Source organism: Monodelphis domestica, chromosome 3 (assembly GCF_027887165.1).
Source record: "Monodelphis domestica isolate mMonDom1 chromosome 3, mMonDom1.pri, whole genome shotgun sequence".
Classification (NCBI taxonomy): domain Eukaryota; kingdom Metazoa; phylum Chordata; class Mammalia; order Didelphimorphia; family Didelphidae; genus Monodelphis; species Monodelphis domestica.
The window spans coordinates 329103907-329120009 of NC_077229.1; the positions used below are offsets into that span (position 1 = coordinate 329103907).

Here is a 16103-nt window from a genome sequence, read left to right on the forward strand (position 1 = left end):
ATAGAAGTGAAACATTTTATTTTTCAATAGACAGGTACAGAACCCCAAACACTTGTTGCATGTTAGAACCAATGGGCCTAAAAGTAAAAGCAAAAAAGTACAGGTTGCCCTATGTTTATGTATATAAGTAACATATGTAAAGACTAGGGAATATGTGATTTATTTGAATCAGATCAGACAAAAAAATTTGATCTCAAAACTTTTCAAGAGATCAAGCTTCACACTCAGGTACCAGTGGTCTTCTGATGTTGTTTATGAATAATCAATTCCTTAATGTCCAGTTTTCTCCAAATGCTTCATTTTGCAGACACTTTAAGATGAATGGTAGAGATAGCAAAAGAAAGGGATATTTTAAAAGAAAAGGCAAGTTTGGGAGAGAAATGATGATTTCAGTAATTTGAAGATAATTGTGTTAACAGAAAACTCAGGTTGAGCTGTCCAACAAGCAATGGGAAATGTGGTCCTCAAGTTCAAGAGAGAGATTAGATGTCAAGGACATCAATTGAGAAATTAATCTCATAGGATAATACTCAAAGTTGTGTCAATGTTGGCCAAAGGTTGGACAAGAGGAATTAACAAGTTGAAAGAAAAAAAATTGATGCAATACAACCTACTTATGAAACTAGAAGATACAAAAAGGATAAGGAAAAGCAGTAGTCATCAAGAAAGTGCAATATCATGAAGGTTAAAGGAACAGCTTCAGGAAGAACCACATGGATGGCTTTGTATAGACAGATAAATGATTATGAGAATTAATGAAAGACAAAGCTAGTCCTGGAAGATAAAACTCTTTCTTTATGTGGAATAGATTCCTCCTACAAAGTGAATAAGCAAAAACCACCAAGAGAGAAAGGCAAGATTTAGAAGTTGCACAGAGATTACCAATTCTCCACAGATTCTGTTTATTCATAATCTCAGATATTTTGTAATTTGGATAATTGATGATCAAAAATTCATTACTATTCAGTTTTGTATTAGTGTTTGAAAAAATATTCAAAAGAGAGTTCAGTTGTGAGTTGTCCTCAAATTTTATAGCAGATGGTGACCTAGAAAGGTAATAAGGACATTTGACAGCTTCTTGCTTTTTTAAGTAGTAGTATTTAGAATGTTCTTGTACAGTTGTTTAGTTGTGTCCAACTCTGTGACCCCATGGACCATAGCTATCCATGGGTTTTTTTTTTTGGCAAGGATACATGAAGTGATTAGCCATTTTCTTACACAGATCCTTTTGTCAGATAATCAGAGGTTAAGTGACTTGTCAGAGGTCACACAGCTAGGAAATATCACGTTTTAGAATAGTAGTGGGGAAAAGTCAGAAAATATACTTGTAACCAGTTTGAGTTTCAAACCATAGTTTCATCAGAATACTAAATGAGTTTCAAGCTTTTTCATTTGCATGACTGAAATATTACATGTAATTTAATTGGAAAAGATACCACTTATATAGCAAGAGATATTGAATCTTGATAATTCTCCTTTAATATTTCTTGAACACCTATTACATGTGGTAGGTGCTGTGCGTAGATGAAAAAGAAATATTATTCCATGATTTTATGAACTTGCTATCCATATATTATAAAAGCACTGGTCTTGAAATCAAATTACCTGGGTTCTTGGCCTAACTTAACTATATCTTAGCAGTGGGGCCATCAGTATATCTCTAGTATGTCATTAGAATAATCTCTTAAATCTCAGTTTTCTCATCTGTAAAATGGGTATAATAAAACTTGGTCTAAGATGTAGAGTTGTTATGAAGAAAGTTCTTTGTAAAGCATAAAACCCATATACATGTGAGTTATCAATGTTATTACACTCAACATGTCAGAGAAGGGAGAAGTCAGTGTGAACTGTAATCATTTGGATGAGGTTTATGTGAAAGATGTAGGATTTGAGTTGGATCTTAGAGCCTTTGGAAAGGCAGGGTAGAAGGACTTTACAGGTAGAGGAAAAAATAAAAAGGGCAACTTAGTGTGGTTTGGGGGTAGGTTCTCTTCTAATAAGATCCTTTATAGTGGTGGATACCAGTTGACAGAAGTATCTTCCCCAAACTCCTAAAACTGCAAAGAGGTAATCATGATTAGATATTGCTTCTGATTAATCCTCCAAATACATTATATCACCCTCACCAGTGCTGATGCCTTGTCTGTGACAGAGAAAGTGATCTTTTCCAGTAGTCTAAGTAGCTATTGTCATGGAAAAATAAACAATATGGAAGGTTTCTATATTGGCATTTTCAAAGAAATTTATACATATAAAAAACATTTCTCTTGGTATTACCTATGATGAATAAGAACAACAACAGAGAACTTCGAAAATATTACTTTGAAATCTATTAGGGGATCCTACAGTAATAAGAGGTCTTTCAACATAACTAAAGTGCCCAAAACTTGGTGATATCAGAATTGTCCATAACCAAGTTGTAATGCAACCTTAGAGCATAATGCCACATGCAACTATGCTCTGATTTGGACGTGATTACTAAAAGATACTAAATTCATAGAAACTCAGGCCTAGAAAAGGATCTTATTAAGGTATTTATTCTATTCACTTCTTCGCCTTTAATGGATGAAAAATATATAGTTTTTAAAGAAGTTTCTGGAGGAAAAAAGATCCTTCTTGGGGGGTTCCACTCTATAGCTAATAAAAGATTATCACTTAAATCCTAGGATTAGGGGTGAGGAGGCAGAGGAAAAAGCGAAGGTGGAAGATGACGAAGAGGAAGTACAGTGGAAAGCTCTCCTTTTAACCAACATAGGCACAGTTAACAAAATTTTGAAATAAGCAAATTGATCTTTGAAACTGCCTCCTTCCCTTTCTCTACTTCAATGACTCCTGGAATTATTGCTTCTCTTTGCCCTGAGTTTCCTCAAGATAACTGCCTAGTAAACCAAATTAAATTTTTATTTAAAAGTTGTTATTATGTTTTCATATCACAGTTATTTTATAAAAGTAAAAAATAAACATCAAAAAGAGTCTATAATGTGTATATATGCATATATATCTATATATGTGTATATATCTACACATCTATATATTTGTATAGATATATATGTGTATGTACATAGTGTGTGTACCTATATATATTTTATTATATATATTTCTATTGGGAAGAGGCAGTAGAAGGGAGAGATGATCAATTTTATTTAACATGAGGAAAAAAAAAGAAGCCAGGCTCCTCAGTAGAGCATTCCTACAACAAAATGAAGTGAATTGAATACTGTCTGGATGGGGAGGGGAAGATATTTTGGGCCTGGGAAGTCATTAAGTTGGACCTACCCAAGAGAATCCCCCCAGGGGGTAGCTCCCTAAAGTGGCCTTATTTTTCACAGCTTCTTTCCTTCCTCCCCTTTTGAATCCTCAAATATTCATGGAGAAATTCTGACACTTTGGGGGAGAGGTATAGGGAAGAGAATTGATCACAGGTATGAATTAGAGGGTAAGTGTGACAAGGTGTCAGTCTGGGAGAGTTAGCAGAGGGAGTCTTGAAAACTAGTAGAACGTTGTCAGTTTAAAAAGTTTGGAGATAGTTATGAATTTTAGATATGAAATTTATTTCTCTTTTGCCATTTTAACCAACTTGCCGAATTAGGACTAGGAACCAGATCATTAACAGAATATTGGCCAAATCAGTAAAAAGATAAACAAAAAGAAGTTCAAACTTACGAGTTTTCTTATGAACTTAGAAATGAAGTACAAATGGAGAGTGACTTGTGAGGAGTTAGTCAATGGGTGAAACTTTCTCTAATGAAGCACAGACTTGGTTCATCCACATCTTGTCCCTTATCTTCCCATATGCACTGGATCCTTTCTAGTTTTTGAACATTTTATGCAATCAGCCCTCTCTTTGCATTTATATTATTAGCCAGTAGATCAAAATATAGGATAAGCTAAGGTAATTTCAGTGTTTTGCATATCGTTAACTAAAAAGGATCTAGTTTTAATGTACAATGAATGAAGAAAAGAGTAACCTGTCAAGTAACAAATGAATTTCATGGAAGTTAGATTTATGATTCTTTTATCAAGAAGTAACTACTAAGGCTAGCCACAGGTGACTTATAGGATAGAGAGCCAGAAATGGAGACAAGAAGTCCTGGGCTCAGATCTGGCCTCAGACACTTCCTAGCTATGTGACCCTGGTCAAGTCATTTAGCCCCAACTGCTTAGCCTTTATTGCTCTTTTGCCTTGGAACTGATGCATTAATTGTAAGACAGAAAGAAAAAGTTGGTTTTCTTAAAAGTCACTACTAAATTCCAATTATTTTGGGAAAATATATTGTAAGCACTACATTTGGTACCCAAATGTGTGTAGCTTAGATTAATCTGTGTATATGACTACTTAAAAGCTACTTTCTTTAAATATTTAGAACTAGAGCATTTTAAAGGAGGAATAATGTAGAAGACTGAATTACATGCTTTTCTGAAACCATTATTCCGAATCAGTGTTCCATAGCTGATGGAATTATACCATAGTTTACAGAGTTCTGTCCACCTAATTGGGAAACAGTCATTAAGATTATATCTAATGTGTTTTTGGAAGTTCAGTGACTCTTTTTTGTCTTTGTCTTTTTTATATTACTTGTGGCTTAAAAAAGCTGTTCATAACATCTATGTGGAACCAGGAAAATTTTTGCTGTCTTAGGAAAAACAAAAAAACCTTAAGTAACCCCCCCATATTAATTTAATTCATATCATAATATTTTGAACTGCTTTTACATGTTATTTCACTTAAATCTTACAATGACTGTGCAATCAATAGTACATGTTGCTATCTCCATTTCTCAGATTAGGAGCTTGAGACCCATAAAGTTTTGCTTGACATTAGAAGTAAATCTGGAGGGGCAGTGAGGTACCACAATGGATCTCAGAGAGCCAGGCCTGGAGACATAAAGTCCTGAGTTCAAGTCTGGCCTCAGACACTTCCTAGATGTGTGACTCTGAGTAAATCACTTTACCCCCTTTGCCTATCCCTTACTGCTTTTCTGTCTTAGAATAAGTACTTAGTATAAGAGGTAAGGGTTTTAAAAAATATAAATCTGGGATTTGAGCTGAGACCTCTGATTCCAAATTCCATATCAGGATGTTTCTCATCTTTTCTATTATGTGTCCACATTCTTGCTCATTTCCCTTTATCACCACCAAAATCCTTGGCACTGTCAAAGGGTTTAATAGGTATCATTTTCTTAATAGACATGATACCCAAGATCGACTACCATTTGCTTTGCCTTTATGCCCTAAGGACCACTGGGCCGTTCTCTCTGATTTTCAGCTGAAACCTCCTGTTTTAGGTATTGTCTCTCCCTTTAGAAGGTGAGCTCCTTGAAAGCAGGGACCTTCTTACTTTTCGATTTGTGTCAGCGCTTAGCCCAGTGCTGTGCACATAGTAAGCTACGTGGCACAGCAGACAGAATGCCAGGCCTGAATTAGGAAGACCTGAGTTTAAATTTGACCTCAGACACTTATTAGCTGTGTAACCTTGGGCAAGACATTTAACCTTGTTTGCCTCAGTTGACTCATCTGTTAAAATGAGCCAGGAAAAGGCAAACCATTCCAGTATCTCTGCCAAGAAAACCCCAGATGGAGTCACAAAGAGTCAAACATGGCTGATAAGGACTGAAGAATAGCAACAAATTGGTTCTTGAAGGCTATGCCTTACACAGAGTACAAGTTCCCAAAGGTTCTGACAATCTACAAATGTATATACACATTCATAGACACATACAAAGCAAGCTATATACCAGATAAATGGGAAGTAATAGAAAGAAGGCACTAGAATTAGTCAAATAAAGGCAATATGTCATGAATTATTCTTGATAAAGCTATGCAGATTGCATGTGATCAATGCTTCCTTTTTAGGTGCTCATTAATAATATTTCTAGAATTTTTTTAAAAAATCAGACATTCTCATTGATCTCTGGAGTTAAGCCCCATTTTCTTCTCTCTTTTTGAAAACAGAGACAACATTCTTCAGTCCTGGAGCACATCTCTGTTTGTTTTTCAGTATCTTTCAGAGCCTAATGAATGCATCTTAGTATCTTAAAATCTTAGTATTCCCAGCTTTCAGGACCTTAATGATGAAGTCCAACTCTGCCTGGTGATTTGAATGGATACAGATCAGCTAGGTGATATAGTGTTTTATCTCCCTACTTATTTTCCAGATCACGTGGTATAATAGGAAGAGCACTGATTTCATAGTCATAGCTTAAGTTAAAAATCTAACTTTTATTCTTGCTATCTGTGTGACCTTGGACAAGTCATTTAACATTCATTTTCTCATCTCTGAAGTAAAAGAGTTGGACTAAACAACTTCTACTTGCATTTTGACCTTGGGTTCCAACTCTCTGTTAACTATTTTCGTTCTTTCCTTAGAATTGAATAGCTCTCCCTCTTTGTGATGTGATCTAGCAATTATTCCAGGGGTCATATTCTATAGTGATGAATTAATGATTCCTTATTTAATGATTAGTTCAAAATTATTACACATGAAGAACTAGGAATAAAGAAATATTTGAGGGGAGAATTTGTTATATTTAATCTTTATTTGTTGCTCTTTCTTTCTTAAAACTGTATATGTATTTAAGTGTCTGTAGGCATGCTACAACTAAAGTCCAAAAGCTAATGTTCACAGCAGGAAGAACAATTAGTAAATTAAATAAATGTGCCTTTGTGTACCCCCTGTTTTGAAGGTTACTTGTTTAATTAAAACCTTCAGCCTTGATCAGAATCATTACCACATGAAACTATTTGATGATACTGACTTGACTCTGAAATGTAATACTCATGTAATACAAACAGCTTTTATGTACTAATGACCTAAACTCAAGGCACAACTTAATTAAATAAACAATTAGTTTTGGGAATAAAAATATAAACAGAAACATAATTCATGTATATCATAATCATCCTTCCATGCTGTGTTAATTAACCAGCATTTGGTCTATAATTGTGACATATATACCTTTCAACTCACTATTTTGTAGTTGCCTTAATCCTCAGATGCAAAAGTAATTAATTAGAACATATTTTCATTGTACTCAATGAAACTTATAGTGAAGCCTGAATTTAGAAGAGCTTTAGTGGTGATAGGTTAAATGGTCACTTTTTCCGGTGGGGAGAAAAAAAAGTCTAGGGACATTTGTGGTCCCAACATCAGGCTGACAGTGTTGTCCCAATACTTGCCTCCCTAGAACATGCCTATCTTGGTTTGATACTCTTTCCAATTTGTAATCACATTTTTGGATAATTTGGGTTTGGCAACTAATTCAGAGCCTGACTTCATGCTTGGACTAGGTTTGTTAATTATTTCATCCTTGACCCTGATCTCTACCCCCTCCTTAGAAGGTTTCCATCCCAAGTTCTTGGTGCTTAGCTCTGACCCCTTACATTAACTAACTTGTGTGGAGTGCCTATTGGGAACTTGGCAAAATAGAAAAAGAATAAATTATGACAATTTCATTTTTAGCCCATATCCCTCTAACCTGTAATCAGTCCCACTACCATTACCAGTGTCTTCCAAAACCTCACATGAGATCTATAAATGATTCTGGCCTTTCTAAGGACTTCATCTGATAGCTGGAATGCTAATTTTTTTTAAACCCAACCTAAAAATCAAAGAGAGCCTCATCTGTGGCCTTATTTAGTCCAAACAATATATTTATTTTTGTTTTGTTATGTGGCCTAGAGAGTCTGAAATTATCACTCAACAAGCTCACCTTGAGGCAAGAATTTTAGAGTTTTAATAGTCTGCACCATAATGGTTAGTACAGTGTCTGGTCCATAGTAAGCTTAATAAATGTTTGTTGATTGACTGATGGTACTTTCCTAGAAGTCTTTTCAGTGCTGAAATCCTCAAAAATGGCTCTTTTGGTTATGACTTAGCAGTGGAGGAAATGTGGAAATGAAGTTGCTGATTGATTATGATGTCCTTCCTCCCCAGAAACTGCCTCTTTGGGAGCCCGAGTCTGTGAAGATGATCTAACAGAGCAGCACTTGAGACCAACTGCAGGTACGCATTGCCTTTGGCCAGTTCATGTTTTGAACAGATCCTTGGGGTGGGACTGAGTTTGTTGTTATGTTTTCTCCCCAAAATACCTTCACAGTTGTAGTAAATCAGGTGCTCTTGAATAGATTTATTTTTCCAGGGGATGATTGTACTAGCTGACACTAGTCAAATCACTTGTATGAATATATGAAAATGAAAATTAAATACATAATATGACTGTGTAACATTTTTAAGAGAAATGACAAAATGCTATTTTCTGACTTAGCTGTGCACTTAGCACATTGTTATTTGTATTATAGTTATCAGTGTTTCTTTAAACTGCCAGCACCATCCAGACAGGCAAAAGATCATCATTGTATTGTATCCCTGTCCCTTGCTAAAGTTCCTAAGTATATGAGGAATTAGCAAAAATGTGCTGAATTAATTGTTCCTAATAGAGAGAATTCCTGGATAAGATACTTCTACAATGGTGAAAACAACCTTCAAGGTTACTGAGCACAACTCCTTACTCATAACTAGTAAATGTGTGAAGCAGATTCTGAACCCAGGTCTTTCTTGTGTTCTATCTATTATACCATGCTGCCTAAATAGTTTGACTGGATTTTAAAAATTAAATTAGTTACTTATGTATCATATTGATAACACCAAAGCTTGTTATACTCTAAATTTTTTCTTAAAGGTTATCGAAATTTATTTTGATGGGCTTCTATTAACATTCTCTTCTTAAAATTATTTTGTATTTGTGTGCATACTCTGTCCTCTCAACAAAATATAAATTCCTAGTAGGCAGAATGTTTTGTTTCTGTCCTTGTATCCTGAGCCTGATGCTGTGCTTTACACATAGGAGGTACTTGACAAATGTTTGAATTGAGTTAGATTGATTTTAGAAATAATAGACAGCTTAGTAATATTGCAGATTATTGTCCACTTGTCTGTAAATTCTGTGTCTGTGATTTTTGCCATAGCATAGCCAAATAAATCAGCTGAAAGCTTATCCATCCTTGGCAATGATGTTGCCTATTTGTTTCTGCTATATTGAAATGGCCTTGTTTTTTAGATTTACAAATTCAGGATGATAATGATTTGGTATGAAGAATGATTAGAAAAAAAATTTGTAACTATAAAAGTATCCTTGCAATTCAACATGGTATAATGATAACAGCAATGGCTTTGCAATCAGGGGGCCCAGGTCCTAGTTCTTACTGCCTAAATTCTTACTTAAATCTTGCTTAGATTATATCACTTATTTATTCTATGACTTTTGGGGCAAAATACTTAATTTTTCATCTATAAAATAAAAAGGTAGGAATAAATTTATCTCTTTTCTAACTCTTAAAATGATTCCAATATTTAAAAAAATCAAACTCTTACCTACCATCTTAGAATTAATATGAAGTTTCAGTTCTAAGGTGCAAGAGTGGTGAAAGCTAGATAATTGGGGTTGAGTGACTAGGACAGGGATCACTCAGCCAGGAGTTTTTGAAGCCAGATTTGAACCTAGTACCTCTAATCTCTAGGCCTGGATCTCTGTCCATTGGGTCAGCTAGCTACCCCCTTGATTCCAATATTTTTGCAGATAAAAGTATGCCCTGAAAATAAAGGCAAGAACTGACCTTTCTAAAGAGATGTCAGAGATGAAATTAATCTTTTCCTAAACTTTTCCCCCTTTGTATCTGTCTCTATGGAACTAGAGAAGGTATCATAAGCCTATCCAGAGGTTTCTTGGGGGAATCTGCTTGCCGGTGACTGATTAACAAGGAGGAAACAAATTTTGGAATCAGATTATGATATGAAATGATGCCAAAATGTTTCCTTGCTGTTGGGTACACATCTTATACTTTCTCTGTCTTAGATGTGTCTATTGCAAAATTGTTTCTCATCTTCCTTCAAAGGTCCTCAAATGAGGTAATTGTCAATAATCTCTCTTCACCAAAGAGTTACTTCAGTATAAGGTAAAATCAAATGGAAGTAGATCCTGGATTTACATATTAATAGTGTCTTACAGTCCTGTCTCTCTTTTAAGTTTAAGAAGGAAGTAGCTGGCAGAGTAGGAAGAAAATTGTATTTGGCACAATCAACTAGACTAAAAATCTGGATTATCTGATGTTACATCAACCAGAAATCTCTGCTAATCAGCGCTTCTACACTTTTCTGCAAGGAAATGAGCTGATACCAGAGATTTGTCTTTAAAAGCTGTCTGGAAAATATGTATCAACCCACTCTTCCATACCACCTACATTTAAGCATAAAATCTTAACAAATAACTTTTGTGTAGCTTTTGACAATTCTACAAAGTGCTTTCACATTCATTATCTAATTTTTTAGGGGATAACTGAAGTGCATAATGATGACTCTGGGACATTGCCAAATTCTGAAAAGATGCCCAGGGTCATTTTGAAGTTCAATATAGTAATATATTTTCACTTAAAAAAAAAAAAACAAAACATTGGTAGTCCATCAATGGCAAAGAGCTGCCTGTTAACTAGAACAGCCCATTCATTTCCAACTATGTTCTATATCAGAGACTTTACTATATTGAATTAATCCTCTTTTTGGAGAACTATAAGAACCCTTTTCTCCCATTTTCCTCAGAAAAGACCTCAGTGGTATGAGTTACTGTTCCCTGCTTCCTCTTCAAATGTACACACCATGGGCTTTAAAAAATTCACAGTGCTTTCCTTAGGAGACTCGGGATTAATGCTGCCCAAACCCAGTTGTATATTAAAGCAATAGGAGGCAAGCTGTCACAGTCAGCTGAGACTCAGATCAGAGGCTTATCATCAAAAAAGGAAGAGAGTCTAAATGCCCAGGAAAAAAATGGGAAAAAGTCCAAAGTACTACTCTTGGTTTGCATAAATGACCTCAAATTATAAGTCAATAAAGAATATCCATTCATCTCTGATTTTAAATTAGAAAACTTGAATAAATCATGCTAAAACTTTCTTCCTTAAAAATAGTAATGAAGAAGTTGTGAAGTTCATGAGAATAATTTTATATTTTAATTTCATAAGCTTTGTTGTTTTACTGAGTGATTTTTTTAGCTCTCTCCTCATCATAAAAACTCTGATATTTTATCTTCTCTATTTTAACCTGAAAGTTTCTCTCTCATCATTTATTGATGAAGCACTGATAAACCTTAATAATTGTTTTTAATCTAAGTGTAGCCTGTAAGTATATGGTTTATTATTTTTAAACGATAACTTTGATGCTTTTATAAACAAAACTATAAATGGAAATATAGAATTCAAGTATGTTCCCCAAAATTCTGTGTACGTATTTTCTTTGTGCTTGTTAATTCAATTCAATTTGGGAAGCAATAAGCACTCACTATATATTTAACACAGGATAAAAAGATGAAATAAGATCTGCTTTGTCCATCAGAAAAGTATATCTTTTGATAAATGTATTAGTAAACTTAAGTACCTTCATTGGTAGTCTCATTTGGGATTATTATCTATTTGGTATTTGTTGACTAAAAAATACAAGTGAGCCATTTCTAATTTTTAAATAGATAATAATCCCAAATAAGACTACCAAAGTGGTTCTTATGTTTATTAATACAATTATCAATAGATTTTTTATTAATCATACTTTTTGAGAAGCAAGGCATATATATATATATATTTAAATGTAGATATAATTATATATTAAACATATGTTTAGATTTGGTCTTTATTGACCCTCTCTCTAGTATCAGAGATATGTATGTGGTATACATATATATATATATTTATATGGTATTTATTGACTAGAGTAATAAAAGCATGTCTGGATAGATGAATATGTGTATAAGTATATAGGTATATTTATGTATGAGTGTGTGTATGAAGAATCCCAAAAGTCTAAATGGCCAGTTTCATCTTTCCATAACGATGATAATAGTCTTTATGGGATGTATGTTGCAGGTCTAATTTTTTTGCACGATTAAAAATTTGCCCTGTTTTATGGCCCCAAAGAGCCTACCTGCAATAAACAGCTCTCACCTTCCAAACCATAAAACAAGCCTGCCTTGCTTGAACTTTAGAGCTAATTGCCTGGCTACATCAAAGGAAGTACCAGAGGACTGGGGGAAAATCACAGAAGGGGTGAGGAGGGCTGTGGTGGGGGGCAGCTTCACCTCCAAAGGTTATGTGTTTGTGGCTTGGAAGAGTCCTGCAAAGTTATGGCCTCAGAACTGCTGTTTGCGATTAAGTTGATGGGGAAAGCCTATCCCACAATCTCTCTCTGCTGCTGACACAGAGTCTTTGTTCGCATTCAGATTTCTCAAACTGTTGCCAGGGTCAGGCTGAGGTCAGACACGGCGATGATGTATAGGAGAGCATGTCTGGGAATTTCTCTCACACTTAAAGCACATACCAGGAAAACAGGAGAGCACCCTGCAAGAAAAAAAAAGGAAAGAAAAAAGAAAAAAATGTCCTGATGAGACCCAGATTACACTGTAGTTTGGAGGGTTGTTTTTAGTATAGCTTCATAATTTTCTTTTTCTTCTGGTGCCACACAATGTTTTATTATTGTGTGCTGTGATAGCCCTTACAATTTTATGTCCCCTCAAGATAAGGACACTCAGTAGCCCTTTGACACTTTATTTTCCAGCCCTGGGGGAAAAAAAGCCCAGTAAATCTACTCCAAGAAGGCCCTGTGGATGAGTGGAGAAGTAATGGCCATGGGCCGCGGTAGGCCCCGGGGCCTGACACTGGATATGAGCCTCACGTGGGTGCACTTGGCATTAACATAACCCAATCCAGTCATGATCACAGGCACACAGCATCCCAAACGGCGCTCCCCCGCCACCCTTACAAATACGGCCTGCCTTCCAGCTGCGACAAGGGACCCTACCGGGTTTGATTAGCAATCATCACTGAGGGGGAAAAAGCAGGCCTAAAACAGGAAGGCCTTCACTCCCAGCCCCCCCTTCTCCCAGTAATTTCTGTATACGCATCGGCCTCGGTTTGCCTCTGGCCACCCAACCTGGGGCCTACACTTCTCCCTAAACATGGGCCCTCCCTCGAGCTGTGACACACTCTCTGAAAAGGGTCCGCCGCTGTAGCAAACGATTTAATTTAAAATTCACTAAATGAAAATAAAATAAAATAAAATTCTCTTAATTCCTTTTTTTTTTTAAACATAGCTTTTAAATGTGCTCGTGGAGGCTGCAAGGTTCTCCTCCATTGTTGTTCTGCTTACTCAGGGGCAGGGCATGGTTGGCAAGTGAGGCACTAAGTAGCAATTTTTTTGTGCTCAGCTGCTACATATGACAGAGGATATTTCATTCTGCTGTCAGAATGTTATTAATAAAACATGGGGTGTGGAGAGGGCCACGATTTCCCCTTTCAATCACTATAGCATTTGCAATGAAAATTTTATGCAGTGTGTAATTTTCAGTTAATGCTTGACACTTAAAATGTCGGTAGCTGGGCATTTTGTCTGGTTACTGAAGGGTTAATTGTATCATGTTCTCTGCATAAAAGCTGTGCTTATCAAAAGCAAATAAGAGGAGTGTATGCAAATGTGTGTCTGTGACCTTTTGCCTTTCCAGGGTTAATTTATATGGTCATTAAAGATTTTATGAAATTGAGCAGCCTGGTGCTTCAAATCCCATTTTACCTTCTTCTCCTAATTTATGTAATTCCTACCTGAATGGGGAAATATGATTTTTATTTTTCGTGCTGCAATGAAAACAGCATGGCATGCTGTGGGGAGTTGCAAGTCTGGTTATCTGGCATTACTCAGATTGCTAAAAATTCATTAAAATGTGACATCAGCACAGTGAGAGACAAATGATCACAGGATGAAAGAGAACAGTGGGTCTTTCACGGATTAGTGCTACACAGCCCCAGCATAGAAGCTAACTGCATAAACAGATTAATCCACCAGCAGCAGCAGCATAGCTAAGATTTACAGAATAATTAAATAGGGTTGAGTTACTGTGAAGATTTCCATGTAATCTAGCTGGTGTGAACACGTAGGCGAGGTGTGGATGACGCTGTGCTCTCAGAAGCCCTGGACCATCTTACATCCCTTACGAGGAAGAGCTCCCCCTAGAGAAGGGAATTGCCAGCCTTTCAGGCCAGCCCAAGGTTTCTGTCCCTTGTCACCTACCTGCCGGCTACCCATGATCAAGGGAAGGGGGCCCTCCTCATGGAAGAGGGGCACTCGGGGTGTGGCAGTTTATTCATTGTTAGGACTTGACTTGACCTTCAAGAGCTCCCAAAACAGACAGAGAATATTATGTCAGAAGGATTCAAGTAAGGTCCTACTTTTCATGGCTTTAAATTGCAGGTTTATTTACTTATTTACATATTTTACATTTTGTTTACATAAAACATATTATTTACATTTGGTGTTTTATTTGTCTCTCTGCAAGCTTAAAAATTATAGATCACTTCTAGTCGATGAATACAAAATGAATTGCTTTAGATATGAATTCACATTGGCAATTTCATAATGCTTCAATTAAGAAATGCTTATAACGTCTTAGTTGAATATGAATTCTTATAAATCATTCCAAGTTAACAAAAAACCTTTACATGTGTCTCTCTTGTTTGGTGGAATACTCTGGCTCTGGAATGGTGTCAATTGGTCCCTAAGGTATCAATAATTTTTCCCCCCTTTTCTTGACAGAAGAACAAGGGGAAGAGCCAGAAGCTGCCATTAAATCCACATCTGTGCTTGCTGATGATGATAAAGACACAAGTGAGAAAGACAGCAGTGAAGGCAAAAAAGCTAGTCACGATCCTGGTAAGATGCTAGAATTTTTCAGACCCCACCCCCAGTATCATCCCTTCTCTTCCTCTCCGGTTCTTTTAGATTTATTAAATACTTTTACATTTTAAACTGTCTGGACAGGCCCACTACTATTAATTGCATGTGCATTTTGCATGTGATTTCTATCAGTAGCCTCCCATTGACCTATTTTTAATCATAACCATCTGACAGAATAGATGCAGATAAGTTGAAGAATATTACAGGACGACCAGTGAGATTATTTTTTAATCAAATCAGTTTGTGTGCTTGTAATTTTTTAAGCGCCTTTCATTAATCTTAGCTGTACTTGTGATTCCTCTGAAGGCATATTAATTTTTCATAAGCATAGGATTAGATACCACTTGAATTTTTGTCATACAATCATATACCCCTCCACTCTCATAACCCTAAGAATATGTTGTTGTTTTTTTCTCCTTTTATGTCTGACAACTTACACTCAAGAATTTGCCCTTTTCAGGGGCACTTATTTGAGGCATTTCAAACAAAATACTTAAAATCCAGTGGAAAAAGTTTACAGATGATTCAGCCTAAGTAAGAGGAAATATCATTGAAAACGGATTAGGAGTTAGGTAATTTTGATCTCCTTGAATAGACAAATCCCAGTAATGAAAGCTACTGTCTTTGAAAACAAACCCTTCATGTCATGACATTTACTGGTGCACAAACAAAGCCTGGGCCAGCATCTGCTGTAAGGCTTTTTCTGTTTGATTTGGCAAATATATAACTTCGTCCATGCTTTTTTATAGAAGAGATGGAGATCGATGGCTGCAATGACTATTACGTTGACTACTTTGGCTGCACGCTATACCTAGTCACATTATTCTAGCTTCTTTGAAGCTAGACTAAAAAGGATTCCAGCCTCATAGTGCCAGATAGCCATTTCTCTTTTCCTTGTATCCCACTGACAGATATATATATAAAGAAGCTTGTATTCACTCTAATGACATTTAGTTGTAGAAAAAATATTGTCTCACCTACAAGCCAACTTAAACCCAAATGAACACTTATTTGTAATTCAGACTATGATTATCTAACTTTAGGGATAGACTTCAAAAATTGCTTGATGGACTTTCCTGTCAAAGCCAAAAGCATTCAGGAAAGCTTGTTTTACATTTGTTTCTGAACATAACATAGTGTGTAATTCTAACTTCAATTAGATCTTATTGGCTTTAATCTAAAGGATGCTAGTAAAACAAAAATGTTTGATGAATTTTCAAAAGTGACACAGTAGAAGTCTTGCTTTTGATCACATTATTAGTAGAGATTTTGAAATACCTAATGAGATATTAAAGGCAATATAATAAATGATCCTTGGAAAAGGTGGCTATTGTTTTCCAAT

General features: G+C 35.8%; 1 protein-coding gene across 4 annotated transcripts in view; it reads left to right on the forward strand.

The window, feature by feature from the left end:
- ZFHX4 (zinc finger homeobox 4) overlaps positions 1-16103 on the forward strand; it is a 234249-nt gene that overhangs the window by 193968 nt on the left and 24178 nt on the right. For all 4 annotated transcript variants that reach the window (XM_056824122.1, XM_056824123.1, XM_056824120.1 and 1 more), the window contains exons 5-6: positions 7934-8002; positions 14621-14737. In XM_056824122.1, the coding sequence (XP_056680100.1) occupies positions 7934-8002; positions 14621-14737 (186 nt within the window). The remainder of the gene's footprint in view (positions 1-7933; positions 8003-14620; positions 14738-16103) is intronic.